The 15,413-nt window shown below is 37.8% G+C and overlaps 3 protein-coding genes across 3 annotated transcripts; 1 reads left to right on the top strand and 2 right to left on the bottom strand.

The window, feature by feature from the left end:
- Positions 1 to 932: 932 nt before the first annotated feature.
- rps8a (ribosomal protein S8a) lies at positions 933 to 3,568 on the top strand. The gene is made up of 6 exons (XM_084411234.1): positions 933 to 1,108; positions 2,082 to 2,188; positions 2,417 to 2,516; positions 2,722 to 2,897; positions 3,095 to 3,224; positions 3,410 to 3,568. Exons 1-6 carry the CDS (start codon positions 1,105 to 1,107, stop codon positions 3,517 to 3,519), a joined length of 627 nt encoding a protein of 208 aa, XP_084267360.1. The 5' UTR covers positions 933 to 1,104; the 3' UTR covers positions 3,520 to 3,568.
- On the bottom strand, positions 3,410 to 7,509 carry best4 (bestrophin 4; the record flags this gene model as incomplete). Its single annotated transcript, XM_084411233.1, has 9 exons — positions 3,410 to 4,910; positions 5,324 to 5,460; positions 5,541 to 5,621; positions 5,709 to 5,858; positions 5,939 to 6,016; positions 6,100 to 6,254; positions 6,848 to 7,081; positions 7,175 to 7,269; positions 7,358 to 7,509. 9 exons carry the CDS (start codon positions 7,507 to 7,509, stop codon positions 4,619 to 4,621), a joined length of 1,374 nt encoding a protein of 457 aa, XP_084267359.1. The 3' UTR covers positions 3,410 to 4,618.
- A 2,453-nt stretch (positions 7,510 to 9,962) lies between these two features.
- LOC311291558 (uncharacterized protein) lies at positions 9,963 to 15,041 on the bottom strand. The gene is made up of 2 exons (XM_084410620.1): positions 14,972 to 15,041; positions 9,963 to 12,568 (listed from the first exon to the last, which is right to left on the bottom strand). Exons 1-2 carry the CDS (start codon positions 14,982 to 14,984, stop codon positions 11,373 to 11,375), a joined length of 1,209 nt encoding a protein of 402 aa, XP_084266746.1. The 5' UTR covers positions 14,985 to 15,041; the 3' UTR covers positions 9,963 to 11,372.
- Between the last annotated feature and the right edge of the window lie 372 nt (positions 15,042 to 15,413).

The raw sequence follows: 15,413 nt of genomic DNA, 5'->3' as shown, positions 1-15,413 counted from the left end.
AAATTGTAGGAAAATCGACAGAGACCACTCATATCATAACAATTTCAATTTAGCGTTTTGTATTTGTTGCAAAATATATTACCATTATAACAATTTGAAAAATTGAACTGAAAAATAAATTTTATTGAATGTGAAAGAATGTCCCCCTTTTGCTTTACTGACAGCAGCACTAAACAAAGCTACATGAACTTCAAGAACGCCATGATCCAACAGAACAGCTTGTGCTTCAATTCAAGTCAGAACATCTGACAGATATGAGCAATGTCATATTTGATAGGTGAAATAGTCCAGAATCAAATTTCTTAGTTTTACATTTTTCAAAAGCCTAAAAATGCTCATTCTAAATCCCCAGTGTTTAAAGTAAAAGCCATCAATGTTTAGTAAAGTGAATGTTGTTTCTTCAAGGCCAGACATCAGTTACTGACATACTTTAATGAAGGCCACTCTTCTCAAAAGAACATTGCTTATGGACTTGTTATGAGCAAAAACAAAGACGACTTTCTTAACATAAATATACTATATAAATATTTTTATATACACAAATATAAATACTTGGGACTGAGTGAAACCTAGGTTTTGTATATTTCACAATGAGTTCATTTCCTGTACAAAATCAAATAAAAATTTTTTTTGTGATGGTAGAATAGGATTTACAAGAAAAGCCCAAGCCTTTTTTATTTTTGCACATAATCCTACTGGTCTAATGCAAAAAGATGTGTTCAATAAAATTATTGTAACAATTTGTTCAATAAAATAAGCTTTCATGTAGGCTAGAAATAAAACAGATGCTTTTTATAGTACATTACACCATGTTGCACGCCTGATTCACCGCATAAGTCCAGTAGTTCTATGACCTTGGGTGCAGCAAATTAGTGAGAAAACTAATTATGTAGAGCATGGTTATAAATTATTGTTTTTATGTATTAAAAAAAACACTGGAAATGTTCGGAGTTATGACCTACTAACGCGTGGTGGCAGTCAAGTGTTTTTCCACTGAACCCAAACCGCTACTCTCGCGATTTCTCCAGGAATTCTCGCGATATGTGTTTGCTTGAAACCCGCCCATGAGCCTTTGCTAACCCTCTTTCTAGCCGGCGCCTGAGAATGGGTAAGTGTTTTCAGATTCTCATCGCTGGGACAATCCGTCATCATCTGATCTATCCGATGATGCTTTTGTTTAAACTCATTCTGTGCTATATCACAAAGGTAGGTTTCAAGCAATATAGGCGCAAATTAGACGATGCAATGCTTTTTTTCAGATATTTTAACGAGAAAAAATAGGAAAGTGACTGAAGCCATTGCACAAGATGGCTGCGCTCATTCGAAATATGCTCTCAACCAGCGTTTAGAGTGTAGTTAAGGCTGTAGTTATATGCCTAGACTTGTACAAGGCGAATTTATTCCTAGATAAAGGTTCTTTATTTTTGAGAACTAAAATTTAGTTGAGAAACCAGTTAACACGACAGGCTAAACGGGCAGAAGATAACGTAACGTGTTAACCACTGGAGGCTGCATGGCCATCTAACGTGAGCTGAAAGTTAGATTTGGGTAACGTTAGTTGTAAATGTTAACTAGCTGTAATTTACTTAATATTGGGCGTCTTAAATGGGGTGCAGCTTTTACCAATGTGTTACTGTGGTGGCTCGTGAAGTTGGAGCTAAAGACGTGTTAGCTTATTGCTAATGTGAACCTTTTGACTGCAGGTTTTGTGATTCACACCAGATTTTGCTCTTAAAGGGGGCAGTTAAACGAAAAATGAAACCTGCCGTCTTCTACGTTGTTACAAGCCTGTATGACTTTCTTCCATAGAGCACGAAAGGAGATTTTAGGCAGGATGACTGAGTTGTGTTCTATGAAGAAAGTCATACAGGTGTGGAACGACATGAGGGTGCGTAACTTAGACTTACATTTATTTATTTATTTTTACTTTTAAACTTGAGTGTACATGATGAATCCATTTGCGGAATCCGATTTTTCATGCGGATAACACCTTGGAGAACTGAACACTCATGCATGCGATAGAAGTGAATTATCTGATTTCTTTAATTTGTTTGTAACGCATCTCAATCTTTCCACTTCAGGTATCTCAAGGGATAACTGGCATAAACGCCGTAAGACCGGTGGCAAACGCAAGCCCGTCCACAAGAAAAGGAAATATGAGCTTGGGCGTCCTCCCGCAAACACCAAGGTAAACCTAGCTTAAATGTGTGTTGCTATCAGAAAGTATCTCTTCATGCCAATGTGGATGATGTAAACACGTCCTTAGGTTGGTCATTTTTGGCCGTTTTGGTCAAAGTCTTTGACCTTCCGATGTTAGGATTAGTCATAGTTACTCTGACACATAGCGGAACTCAAAGTATGTTTTCACGGATCTTTGTTACTTTTTATAACCACATTTTTGTGCCTCTCTTTATAGATTGGACCTCGCCGCATTCACACAATAAGAGTCCGTGGTGGAAACAAGAAATACCGTGCCTTGAGGCTTGATGTGGGCAACTTCTCATGGGGCTCAGAATGTAAGTTTGTAAATGTCTGGTGCTGCTTAAACAGGTGTAGCTCTTTCAATGAAGATAATCTGTCCAGTTCTGCTACTGAATGTGCATGATGGATAACATTGTTCTAACTCTGAGAAAGATACGTTCAGCCTGATGGGTCATGTGTTTTCTGAGCATTTGTTGGATGTTTAGTTTCAGGCTGTTTAATGTATTAATGACATTTCAGGCTGTACCCGCAAGACCAGAATCATTGATGTGGTCTACAACGCCTCTAACAATGAGCTGGTGAGAACCAAGACCCTGGTGAAGAACTGCGTGGTCCTTGTGGACAGCACTCCTTACAGACAGTGGTTTGAGTCTCACTACGCCCTCCCACTTGGCAGGAAGAAGGGTGCCAAGCTGGTAAATCCAATAAAATTTCCTAATTCAGTTTTTAAGTGATGGTCTTTCTGTGATGATAATATTTGTCAGTTCTGCTACTGAATGAGAGTGATGCAGTTTAAGACTCTGAGGAAGACTTGTAGTTCATAAACCTTCTTAAATATTACGATGCACAATGTATCAGCATAATTCTAATTGTATTTGATTTGTTGATCCAGACCCCTGAGGAAGAGGAGATCCTGAACAAAAAGAGGTCGAAAAAGGTCCAAAAGAAGTTTGACGTGCGCAGAAAGACCAGCAAAATCAGTCCTCTGTTGGAGGAGCAGTTCTTGCAGGGGAAGCTTCTTGGTAAGTTGTTGAAGAGGCCTTTAAGTGATACTGATGTGATGATCATGATGAAACTTTTAACCAGTTCTGCTACTGAGACAACAGTGCTGAAGTTTATACCATTTCTGATACCCACTGAAATGTTTTCTGCAGCAAACGCTACCCTTCACTTTAAGTGTTTAATCTATGGTTTTGTTTCTCTCCAGCCTGCATTGCCTCCAGACCAGGACAGTGTGGCAGGGCTGATGGCTACATCATCGAGGGCAAAGAACTGGAGTTTTACCTGAGGAAGATTAAAGCCAAGAAAGGCAAATAAATGTACAGCTCTGTTTGATACGACCATTAAAGAAAATCCCCCAACTCTGCATGTTTCTGCTGTTCTCATTTCATGCAACACAATGTGTAGTTGTCTTTGCCAAGAGGAGATTCGGTCCCTAATGATATCTTGCAATTTGTTTCTGGTGTATGTTGACATGGCAAGTAAAATGACTCTGATCTTCCACACAAACATTTTATTAAAAGGAGGATCGAGAAAGTTAAGCAGCTGGCCTTGTACTGCATTAACTGGTTGTAAACTCCTAGAAAAACCACAAGTTTTGAAATTGTTCTTTTAATTTACTGTTTGAAAGTAGTCATTGCAATACTTGTGTACATGTTGATAATGAATCCAAATTGATCAGTCTACTACATGTAAATGTATACTGTGAATGGCAAGCCTTTCAGAGTCATACACTTTTATTTTATTTTTTGTCATCTTCAAAATATTCTAAGATCAAGAAAGAACTACACTTTACAACTGGTTAATACATTAGCTATGAAGAATTGAAATTGAAAATACATTCATTTGCACATGTAAAATTTGAAGCTGTAATAACCAGACAGCAACAGTGTCGGCCCACATCTGGTATGTGTGTGTGTTGCTGTCTGGGTAGAGTCTTTAAGTTCATTAATCACTGGAAAAGTCAAAGCACATTACTGTTTTAAAAGTTTTTTAATGAAGTCATTTATGCTCACTGCAAGGCTGATCATTAAAATTTAAAATATATTTTCAATATGTAACTTTTCAATGTGTAATTTGCCTGTAATGTCGAAGCTGAGTTTTCACCATTACTGGTGCTCAAATATCAATGCTGGAAGAATTGTGCTGCTTGATATTTTAGTGAAACTGTTTTCAGGATTTTTCATTAATCGACTTAACATATGAAAAAGAAATCCTTTCTAACACATCTTTACTGATACTTTTAAATAACAATGCATCGATGAATAAAATAATTTCTTTTAGAAAATCTCACTGACCCAGAACTTTTGAACAGTGGTGTACATTTGTCAAAGGTGCAAGAAGGGATGAGGGTTTAAATATTGCATCAAGTACATGAATACATAAGTCAAATCTGAGTGGGAAGTGGCACATTTATCTATGGGTCTTGGTTTGCTGGTCCTGTAGTTTCAGGTGACCCCAAGAGTTGTTCCTGGCAGACGTGTTGAATGGTCATGTTTTGTTGCTGCTGTGGTGAGAGGACGCTGCTCTTGGAAGGCTGTTCATGTCTACAGCGCTCTCCCTTACATGTAGATCTGCAGCAAAGACATAACTGCTGCAAGCTCTTGCTCTTCTGCTTTTTTACTTTGTGTGTAGTCGGCCACACATTGATGGCAAGCATTTGTGTCTTGGGGGTTGGTACAGATTCCTCATCATCATCCTCAAGTATCCTAATAAATACAGAATTACAAGTCAATAATGCAAGAAGACTTTTGAGAATAAATCGTGTTTTCAAGGATTTGATGCATAAATACTGACAACATAAAGGTTTCATATCATATATCAGTTTCCAGTTACTCTTCAGTACCTGTTTCTGTTTAACGCTACTTTATTTAATCACCAAGAACCTACTAATTTATTATGTTTGATAAGATAACATTTACAGTTAAACAACTTAGTCAATGCATTTGATTATTCCATAGCAAGTTAAGTGACCAACCGACTATACGTGATTGGAATAATGATATGGAGTAATATGGGATAAACACCTTTTTTTGATGTTTCTCCCTACATACAATTCTGCCCGTTTGATATTTACACATTTTAAGTATTTATGAATTATAAATAGGTTTCAGTTCTTCACCTAATGTCATGTGTTGAACCCATGAAGACAGGTTTCATAGTAGCTAATGGATATGAAAGACCCTTATCCACCCAGTATTTGTCCTTCTCAAGGGGAGGAAGATTTTGATGCATGTCATCTACAGCTAGCATAGAAACCTAGATAAAATAAACATTTCCATGAGTAAATGAAATTTACAAATTCCATTTGAAATGCAATAGGGTATCAATTTACTGACCTGAATGTTTCGATCTATGAGTTGGTTGGTTTCAAAATCATCATCGTCTTCTCCAAATGGGTTAATGATAAGTTCGCCTACCTTTAGGAATGAATGCACTCTTGATTTTAGAGAAACTGAATCAGTTTTGTAGAATTTTTTTTGCTATTTGCATGCTACCCATCGTACCTTTAACCAGCCCGCGTAAAAGAAGAACTCCAGAAGGGTGAAAATCGGGACATACAAGTCCACAACCTTCTCCTCAGGTTTCTCAGGTTTCACAAACTGCCGCCCAATTAAGCTAAATGTAAAGAAGGAGTAGACAGCCACGGTCACTACCTGCATCCAAACAGAAGTGAGATGACCTGAGGTGAATACTGTGAGCTAAACCCATGAAAGATCTGTGAGATGAGCTTCACCTGTGTGTAGACCAAGGGAATGCTGATCCAATCATAGTGGAAGAGCATGCTGCATTTTGACCTATAGTTGTTCAGCTCCTGCCAAAGAGGAAGAAAGTATAACAAATGAGTGTGCTTTTATTGTGCATATGCATTATCTTGACATGTTCAAACACACTTACATCCATAAGCAGTCGCAAGGCTATATCATCTTTCACACGCCCTTCTTTTCTCGCTTGTGACGCCAGGTTTGCAAACCATGCAAGTGGCATCCAGTATTTGTTAAAGTCAGAGTACAGATGGTTTAGTTTCTTCAGCTCCTCTGCAGTCATGAATCCTGCAAAATAGATAGAGGATTTCAATCTTTTAGAGGCCATGAGACCACCCACCAAAAAAGATCATGGATAAAGACCAATTTAAAGACATTTTTGGAAAATATTTCATATCTGTTCAGTTACATTTTTTCTACATAGTACTTTACTGTTAAATGTTTTATTTATTATCTATTTAAATCACATTTGTATTGTTTTCTTATTTTAACCCAATTTTTTATATTTATTTATTTATCTTAAAATAATCTATCTATTCAATATGAATCTAATGTGTATTATTTATTTGAATCTTGTTTACTTATTTCAATTAATGAATTATTAATAAAAAAATAAAATAAAAATTTCATCTTATTCATTAAAAAAAAATGATTAGTACATTATTGGTACATTTTTTTGCACTGTTTTTCTTTCAACTTTGTTAAAGAAACGCCTGTGTGACTGGGGTCCACCGGATCCCAGTTTGAAAACCCCTGCACCGTATACAAACAATGCAGTAGCTGTTTACTTCATTCGTTATAATGAAGATATGGAAAACACCTTAACAGTACTTCTATTCAAATTCCTCCAAAACATGATCAGATGCGAATTTAGATCTTACCTGCCTCCACAATGTCCTCCAGGGTTGGGAATCTCTTGCGCACGCGTGTACTGATGGAGCGCAGGATGAGGACCGATGACAGGTTTGCGTATCTCATCAGAGTTCTCCTCAGCAGACGGCCTCTTTCATCTGTGCCATGGACATTCCCAGAGACCACCATCATCAGGTTATCTGGCAGGGGAAAGCTTGTATATTGACCCCACCAGCGTTGAAACGCCTGTGTGACATAGAACCCTAACAAGGACCACAGACCAGTTTAACTTGTTACAAGGAATCCAAAGAGTAAGTAATGTCATGTTGCTATATGGTCAGGACATTTATGCTCACCAAGAACAAATGACATAGGGATGAGTTTAGCAAACTTGTTGCAATGACGCGCAAGTCGCTCAAACATCTCCTGTTGCTCGATATTGAGGACACACCTGTAAGATGCAACACAGACTGATCACCTTCTTAATGATCGATTATTGTAAATGTGGATTATCAGAATGTTTGGAAATGTCACAATACCTGTATATAACACTGATGAAGCTGTACAGTAAGCAGAAGACCAAGAATTCTCTGTATAGAAGCTTGTAAATGCTTCCTTTCCATCGGAAGAGCAACTTTGAGAAGCCTCCAAACTTTGCATCGGCCACCTTTAGCGTGTAGGACACCGTCATGGTGGAATTCTAGGGAAAACTCAAGGAATTTAGAAGTCATCACAGTTCTGTCACTTGAACAGTAATTTTTACCTCAGGAGTTCTTACCTCAAGCTCTTTTCAAGCCCGTCTTCTTCCAGAGAAAAAAAACACCTCTTGCTTTCACCTTTATATGTGTCTTTAATGCGGACCTATCAATCCATCTTGTGATTTATGGTTTGGGAACCCAGTTTAAAAGAACATGTTTGTGGTCAATGTCAGTTTCACACAGGTCTCATCATTATGAATGATTACTCTGGAAAACACACAGTAAAGGTCAAATTTATGACTGGGTATTCATCACTTGATTATGCATTTGCTAAATGATCTTTTGATCAAGATTTTGTTCTTTGTTTTTAATAGTTTTTTACAAACAAACAAAAAAAAAGCTTATGCAAGCTTCAAACGTCTTGGGAGAATGGTTGGGAATCCCACTGTATATGAAACCCTGTTCTCTGATGCATGTTAATATTCATTTTAAATAGCAGCAAGTATAAAGGAATCTAGGAATTCCTAGTTACATCATATGCAATAAAACTTGAATTCTCTGAAAGGCCGTAGTAATATTGACTTAAGTTATAAATCCTCTTGTAATGTCACTGCTGTAAAACCATTCTCGTGTGAACTGCTCATCGACACACACACCCAAAAGAACAGTGATTTTAAAACCAGTATAGTGCTTTAAATCCAACCAAACAACCTAGGAGAGAGAGCTTATTAGAATTGGGTTATATCCTTCTTCTTTTGTAGTCTTTATTAGACTTTTCCCATTGATAATATTGAAGATGTTCTTGAACATGAAAGGTTTAAAAGGCTTAAAATTGAGCCACGAAGCCTGCTGCTCAAATTGTATTTATTTATTTATTTATTTAAAAACGTTCAAAGTCACACAGATAACATTTTTCATGCAGATGTAAATTTTACAGTTGAAATGCTTTTTAAATAATTAAAATATCAAATAAATTCATCTTTAAATTCTTCTTAAATTATATGTTTCAAACTATTTCCACAGAGAATGCGCTTATTCAGATGACCAGCTGATGCACTGGGTGTGAGGGGTGACAAACACTAGGGGGCGCTAGACACTCAGAGAAAGAAAGTACAAAGAGGGAGACCCATCACAGCGCTGGAGATTCAGAACACACATTTCCTCCCTAGTTTAAATACAGCAAACACTTGATCAGATTAATTCATTAAGGCGAGAAGAATCATGATAAACGTTCCTTTTAGTTCCTTCAAATGAAAAATAGATACATCAAGACAGTAGGCTATATCAAACATTCAATTCCTTTTTAAAAAGTAACTGTCACTGAATTCGTAAAAAACTATTGATGAAAAATGTTTGCTCTTAAAAGAACATTACATGCATTTTCATTATTCAAATAAACATCTATTGTGAAGAGGCATCTTAGTTTGCTTATCTTTCTTTCTGTGAAATATGACCCTTTCGGTAATAACTAAATGAACTGTCTTGTTACACTATTACAAGTAGTTTGCTAAGCAATTATAAATTGTATTATGGTATGGTCATACTTGCAATGATGGTTTAAATAAAATAATGCTTCTAAAAAAAGAAAGAACAAGCTTTTGTTCTCAGAGGTATAATCTTGAGTGTTTCAAAATAGAGATTCACACAAAATGCAGCAGGGCAGGTATAGATGCCATTAGAGCGCTGCAGGTTTTACTGGGACTGAGTAACCCAATGCTATAATTACAAACTCCCACACAGAAGGAAATCAGAGCTAGCTTTTTATTACTGTTGAGTGATTTCAGCCACTAATGAATGGGCTGGGTCATTATGGGGACACAGAAGCAGATAAATGGCATCTTGTGAAGGCCAGTGTGAGACTCTGGAAGGGCTGTATTCATTTCCTACTTGCTCCCTTAGGAGGACTCAGTAAAATGAACAAATTTCACAATGTTTTCACAATTTCATTTTAAACAGCCAATGATATAGATCCACACTGTAAGAAAAATCTGTAGAAATTACAGTATTACTGGCAGCTACTTGCCAGTAACTTACTGTAGATTTAAATTGATGTTATTTACTGGCAACAATTTGTTCAAAATTAAACGAACATTAAACATTAACAAGTCTTTATCTTTACAGAATAAAACTAAAATAACAGCCTCATGCAAAGCATTCTGGGAACCAAAATATGAAGGAAAAAAAAACAGAAAAAGGTCGATGAAGATTTCTGGTTCCCAGAATGCTTTGCATTAGATTGTTATTTTATAGTTATATTCTGTAAAGACAAAGACTTGTTAATGTTTAATGTTCATTTAACTTTGAACAAACTGTTGCCAGTAAATAACATCAATTTAAATCTACAGTAAGTTACTGGCAAACAGCTGCATAACTACAGCAAATTTTTTACAGTGCAGTAGACTACCGCTGAAAATGTCTCAAAAACACCAGAACAACAGTTATGTGAAAAAGCATTTATTCGAAGCCAAGAATGAAATATAATTTATTATTTTCAGGATTCTTTGTTAATGCCACAAGCTCTCGTATTAAAAGCATACAGAATGACATATATCCAGTGTAACTCATGTACCCAAGATTACAAAAACTGTTTTTTGCATGTCTGCAATCTGTTGTTTCCCCATCATTCATGTTAGAGATTTTGTTCTGCCATTTTGTAAATATAATGAGATTGGCAGTGTTATTTTAATATCGTTTTTAGTATTACAGTATTCATTACTACACACACACACACACACAAAAAAAAAATCAATTGTATAGTAAAATTCCATCAAATTTCTCATTTTGGTTTCAGTTTAAGTTTTTCGCCTGATATTTATATTTGATTTAATTTCAGCTTTATTTTAATTAACGAAAACTATTTCAATTTTTAATAGTTTTAGTTAATAAAAATGGACATGAGACAAAAAAAAAGTCATTTTATATGTAAAAGTTGAGTGTTATTTGTTCTGTATGGTGTATTTACTTGACCTCTTTTGCTTCATTCTTCCACTGAAATCTGCTTATGTTAAATGTTACTCACTGAGTCAGCCTGACATTATCTGAAAGCCACTTCATTTGACCAGTATAGCTGTTTCTGTTGATTTAATTATGCACATTTTTATCTCGCTAAGAGTAAATTAATTATTAACAAGGCCAAAAATAATGATTACATCAGCTGTGGCCGGATACAGGCTAGTTACTATAAATGGTCACTGTTTTTAACACACACACATACATACATACATACATACATATATACATACATACATACATAGCCTACATATATATATATATTAGTTACAAAAACAGTAACCCTCTATATTTCTGTGTAGGAGAGAAATGTTGGTCCATCATACATAAAATTTTAGCAAAGCATTGTTTTCATTTATAGTTACTATAGCAGATTTGGTTGCTTATGATAAGGACCAGAGGCTGGACTGTGGATCTGTCTAATGTTCTCTTGTTCCTCTTCATAATATGACACATAAATTATATGTGACACCAAATCCATCGTACACTGACACTAAACACTGTAACTGAATTTTAAACAATGTAATATTACAATAATAATAAAAACTTCCCATCTAAATTACAGTAGAAGACGAAGATATCAAAATCTCAATATAATGAAAATATCCAGGCGACAGCTATATGATAGCTTATCTTGACAACAGACTGATTGAGTCTGCAAACAGCTTCGCTTGACACTTTCTCAGTACAGTGATTCATTCACGTTGTATGCAAAAGTAATGGTTTCGCACTGGCGCAGTGACTTCCTTTATCACAGTGAGATCCAATTCAATTCATAGACACAAAACTCCAGTGTACTTAAAAGTATCTCTGAGGATTTCAACCAAATGCAGCATTTCCAGTATTGTCACGAGAGGTCCACACTTTCATACTCTCCATGATCGGAGTCTTCGATTTCAATCCCAGGAACCAGGCTGTAGTATTCAGTGGACTGGGTCAAGTACGCCTTCTCCCGATCGGCCGAGTCCTTCATCACCTCGCTCACACTCACCGTGTCCAGGTCCTGCTTTCCCGCGGTCCCTTCTGTGGAGCAAGTGGACGGCGGAGGAGCCAGCGAGTCCACAGAGCCCAGTTTGACCTCCACCTCCTCATAAATATCCCGAGTGCTGTCTAACAGGGTGGACGAGGGCTGAAGCATCAGCTGGTTCCTCAGCATGACCTCCTTTCCTCTGTCGACAGACACTGCTGACTCCCCAGTGGGCAGTTTGGCATGTGGCCACCGTCCGTTGCAATGGGAGTTGTTGGCCCTTTTGCGAGTTGGGCTGAACGAGGCGGTCTCTTTCTTCTTCTTCTTTCTGCCACAGCACCAGCACAGCACCAAGCTGAGGAGGAGGAGCAAGGGAAGCAGGATGAAGAGAGGGGTCAGGTTGGGCAAATGACACACGTCACTGGTCTGCAAAGACCAAAGCGTCTGCCCCGCAAGATTTTGAGGAGAGGCACAGGTCAGATTACCTACGAGGTCCTGAAGGCTGCTGGAGTTGTCACGCAGACCACCTTGAAGCCCCTTCCACAGCGAGCATGTACAGTCCCAGGGGTTTCCAACGAGCTCCAGATGCTGTAGCGAAGGCTTAAGCGCTGAATGAGGCAGAGCGCTCAGCTGGTTCCATCCCAGGATCAGCACCCGCAGTTTGTCCGAGTTCTGCAGAAATCGCTCGGGCAGATCCTTCAGATGATTCACTCCCAAATCCAGCACTTCCAAACTAGAAGCTTTAGCGAGGAAGTCGGCTGGGAGAGATGTCAGTCTGTTCTGGCTGAGATGCAGCTCTCTCAGTGAACTGACAGCATCACCGACCTCACTGTGATCAATGTGACTGATATTACAGTTAGTCAGGTCCAAAACCTGCAGGTGTGTATGTGACAAAAAAGCCGGCCAAGACACCTGGTTGAATGTGGATCCCGAGTAGTTCAAGCAGCATGTGTCGTTGGGTACCTTAGATGGAAAGTCAGACAAAATGCTGGCCGCTGGACACCCACATCCCCCAGTGCCTCCTTCAGTCACACACAGCATTTGGAGAATCCCCAACCCGCATAAAAACACAAGCCCTACAAAAAGTAAAACATACAAGGATTAGACAAAATATCAGACTTATAATATTTAAACAGTGAAGTTCTATACCATGCGTGGCACCAGATGGGATGACAAAAATAATGATGGTTTCCAAAGATATTTCCCAGACATTAATCTATTTTACTGCATCTAAAACATACTTTTAGAGGTGTACAAATGCTCACGAAATACTGAACTAACAGGATGATATAATCATCATGGTATCATATTGAATTAATTCATTTTACTCATTTGACATTTAAAATCCTGGAGCAACAACAATTCGTTTTGAAGAATTCTGGCACTTACCCACTTATCCCAACCTTTAAAATGTTAAATTGAATACAAATTTTGTCATTATTACTTGAAAAAGGACAGTTTAATGCTCTCTGATTGATTCTACATCTTCAGGGTGAAATATAACATGCACGCCAATTCTCTCTCTTTCTGTTATGTTCTAGCTTGACCTCCAGGGATCTGCTTGCTCAGTTTGAGCAGAGAGGTAAAGATCCCATGTGCATGGCAACACTCAGGGCTTCGGCACTGTTGTCATTAGTGTGGGAGTTGGCATGGTGATGAGGTGAGTCTGGGATCACGAGTCCACGCTTCACGGAGAAACATCTTATCTGGCAACCATGCAGCTCACGGTTGGTTGGGAACTGAACAAATATAATCACACACATATCCTTTGTTGACTGAGGTGCAAGACAATAAGTGCTTTAGTTTTCACGTTCATTAAACAGAAGTGAAACAATCATAAATGCTTACACTGATTATTGACAGCGATCATGTAACAATATATCCTAAAGAATTAATGCAAAAGTTTTCCTTTTATTAGTGAAACAATGCTTTTAGGTTTTTTACTATACTTTTTCAAGAGTAGTTTCAGAATCTTATCTTTAAGAAAACTTTAACTCCGGTATCTTTTTCCCTGCTGTACAGAGGACTGTACATGTTTTTGTTCCCTCACAAGTATAGGCCTGGCATCAGACTTTCCAGATGTAAACAATGGAAGTGGAATGTGCAAACCCCCTGACAACACAGACTATCCACATCAGGAACGAGGGCTGAGGAACCAGGCCAATCCAGCCCTGCATTCACTACTGCTGAAACACTCACTTTAGTTTAGATATCATCAACAGATATTTGCTTACACAACACCAGCCCTGGATCTTCTGTCTCACTGAAATTATAAGGCATGCACAAGTGACAAACATCATAAATCCAGATGTAGAAAATCAACTAATACGAGTAAATCTTATAATGAAGTAATGGTAATAGAGTAGCACAATTTAAAGATTTGCAGATTTAATATAAGATGTCCAAACCCACATTAAGTCCTTTATAATGTGCTCTAATTTTTATTTTATTTTAAGCACTTAATACCATTGGAGAGAAACAATCTTCTTGGCTTAAGTTCAGCAAACTAACAAAACAATCACTTCAATTTTGATATAAGCATCAGATAAGTGCTAATCTCTCTCTTACATGCACACAGGTTTGTTTTCCTATCATGGTCGAGACTTTCCATTGACTATTGTTTTATACTGAGCTAATGATATTTTCTATCCTGTAAGCCTAAACCGGACCATCACAGAAACCTGTCTGTCTTGTGGTGGTTCTCAATGTAGAAAAAAACCTGTCCCAAACACACACGCAAACAAACAACTAGATCCTTCAAGCGATAACTTTTTTTTTTTTTTTTACTAAATGTTAAAACAAATCCGGTCTTTGTGATTCCCTATTATTTCATATATTAGCCTAGTGGATGTAACTGGGCTAGTCCTCAAAATATGAGCTCACTTGGAAATATAACTATTTAAGGAGACAGCCTATAATAAAGAAACATCGACTGCTTTTCTTTAAAATTATGACAGTTATTGTGACTGATTGAGTTATATCAATATTGTACAAGGGAGATCAATTATGTGAGGTTAAAGGTACTTGGAGCTCAAGGTTTGTTCCAACTATTATGGCATGCATGCTAAAAGTTTTCTTCCTAATGAGTGAACGAATGCGATGAGATATATATTCCTACCTATCCTACATGATCTCATCATGGCAGAACAATGCGCGCTGTTACACCCAGTCCAGCACTTTCCTCTCAGATAGCGGATCTTTTACTCAAGCGCAGCTTCATAATGTGTCAGTCTGGTTAACACTGATACAACAGCAACAAGTCATTACAAAACACAATAAAAGTATGTCCGCAAAGCAGAAACGGTCAACATAAGACGTTTCTAATTAATAAATTGACTTATTTTAATGAACACAAACCAACCTCTCTATGTCCACCGCTGTATATTCCCGGAGCAATTCTAATTTACTAAAATCCACTCGGGCAAATATATGCGTGCAATAGTAACAGAGCAACGGTAAAGCGTTAAAGTGACACTTACCTTCACTTGTCATGATTGTGAGCTGTTGGTATAACTGTCGTTCATTCAGATGAGCGCTAGAGCAGCAGTGTGTCCCATCGCGTCTCTACTGTACTACAGTGTGTGTGTGTGTGTGTGTGTGTGTGTGTGTGTGTGTGTGCGAGCGCTGGGTGTGTCCTGATCCACACAACACCGGCTGGAATGTGGAAATTCTGCTTCCTGTGTGTGTGATCCAGAGGAAAGTGTGTGAGTGAGTGAACACAGCGAGAGGGAAACGTAACGTTACCTGGCAGGGCAGACTTCCCTCATTTGCTTCATGTGGGTCTGAGTTTGTGGGGTGTTTGGAGGGGGATGGGGCTCTTAAAAAGGCCTATTCCTTTTACATGAAACTATATTCGTTTCAAGAGCATTTTCAAACAACGTTTTAGTAACCACAAGAGTTGGGTAAAAGTCCACAAACCAT

The sequence above is a fragment of the Rutilus rutilus genome (assembly GCF_951802725.1).
Source record: "Rutilus rutilus genome assembly, chromosome: 6".
NCBI lineage: Eukaryota > Metazoa > Chordata > Actinopteri > Cypriniformes > Leuciscidae > Rutilus > Rutilus rutilus.
This window is presented reverse-complemented; position numbering and strand designations above follow the sequence as displayed.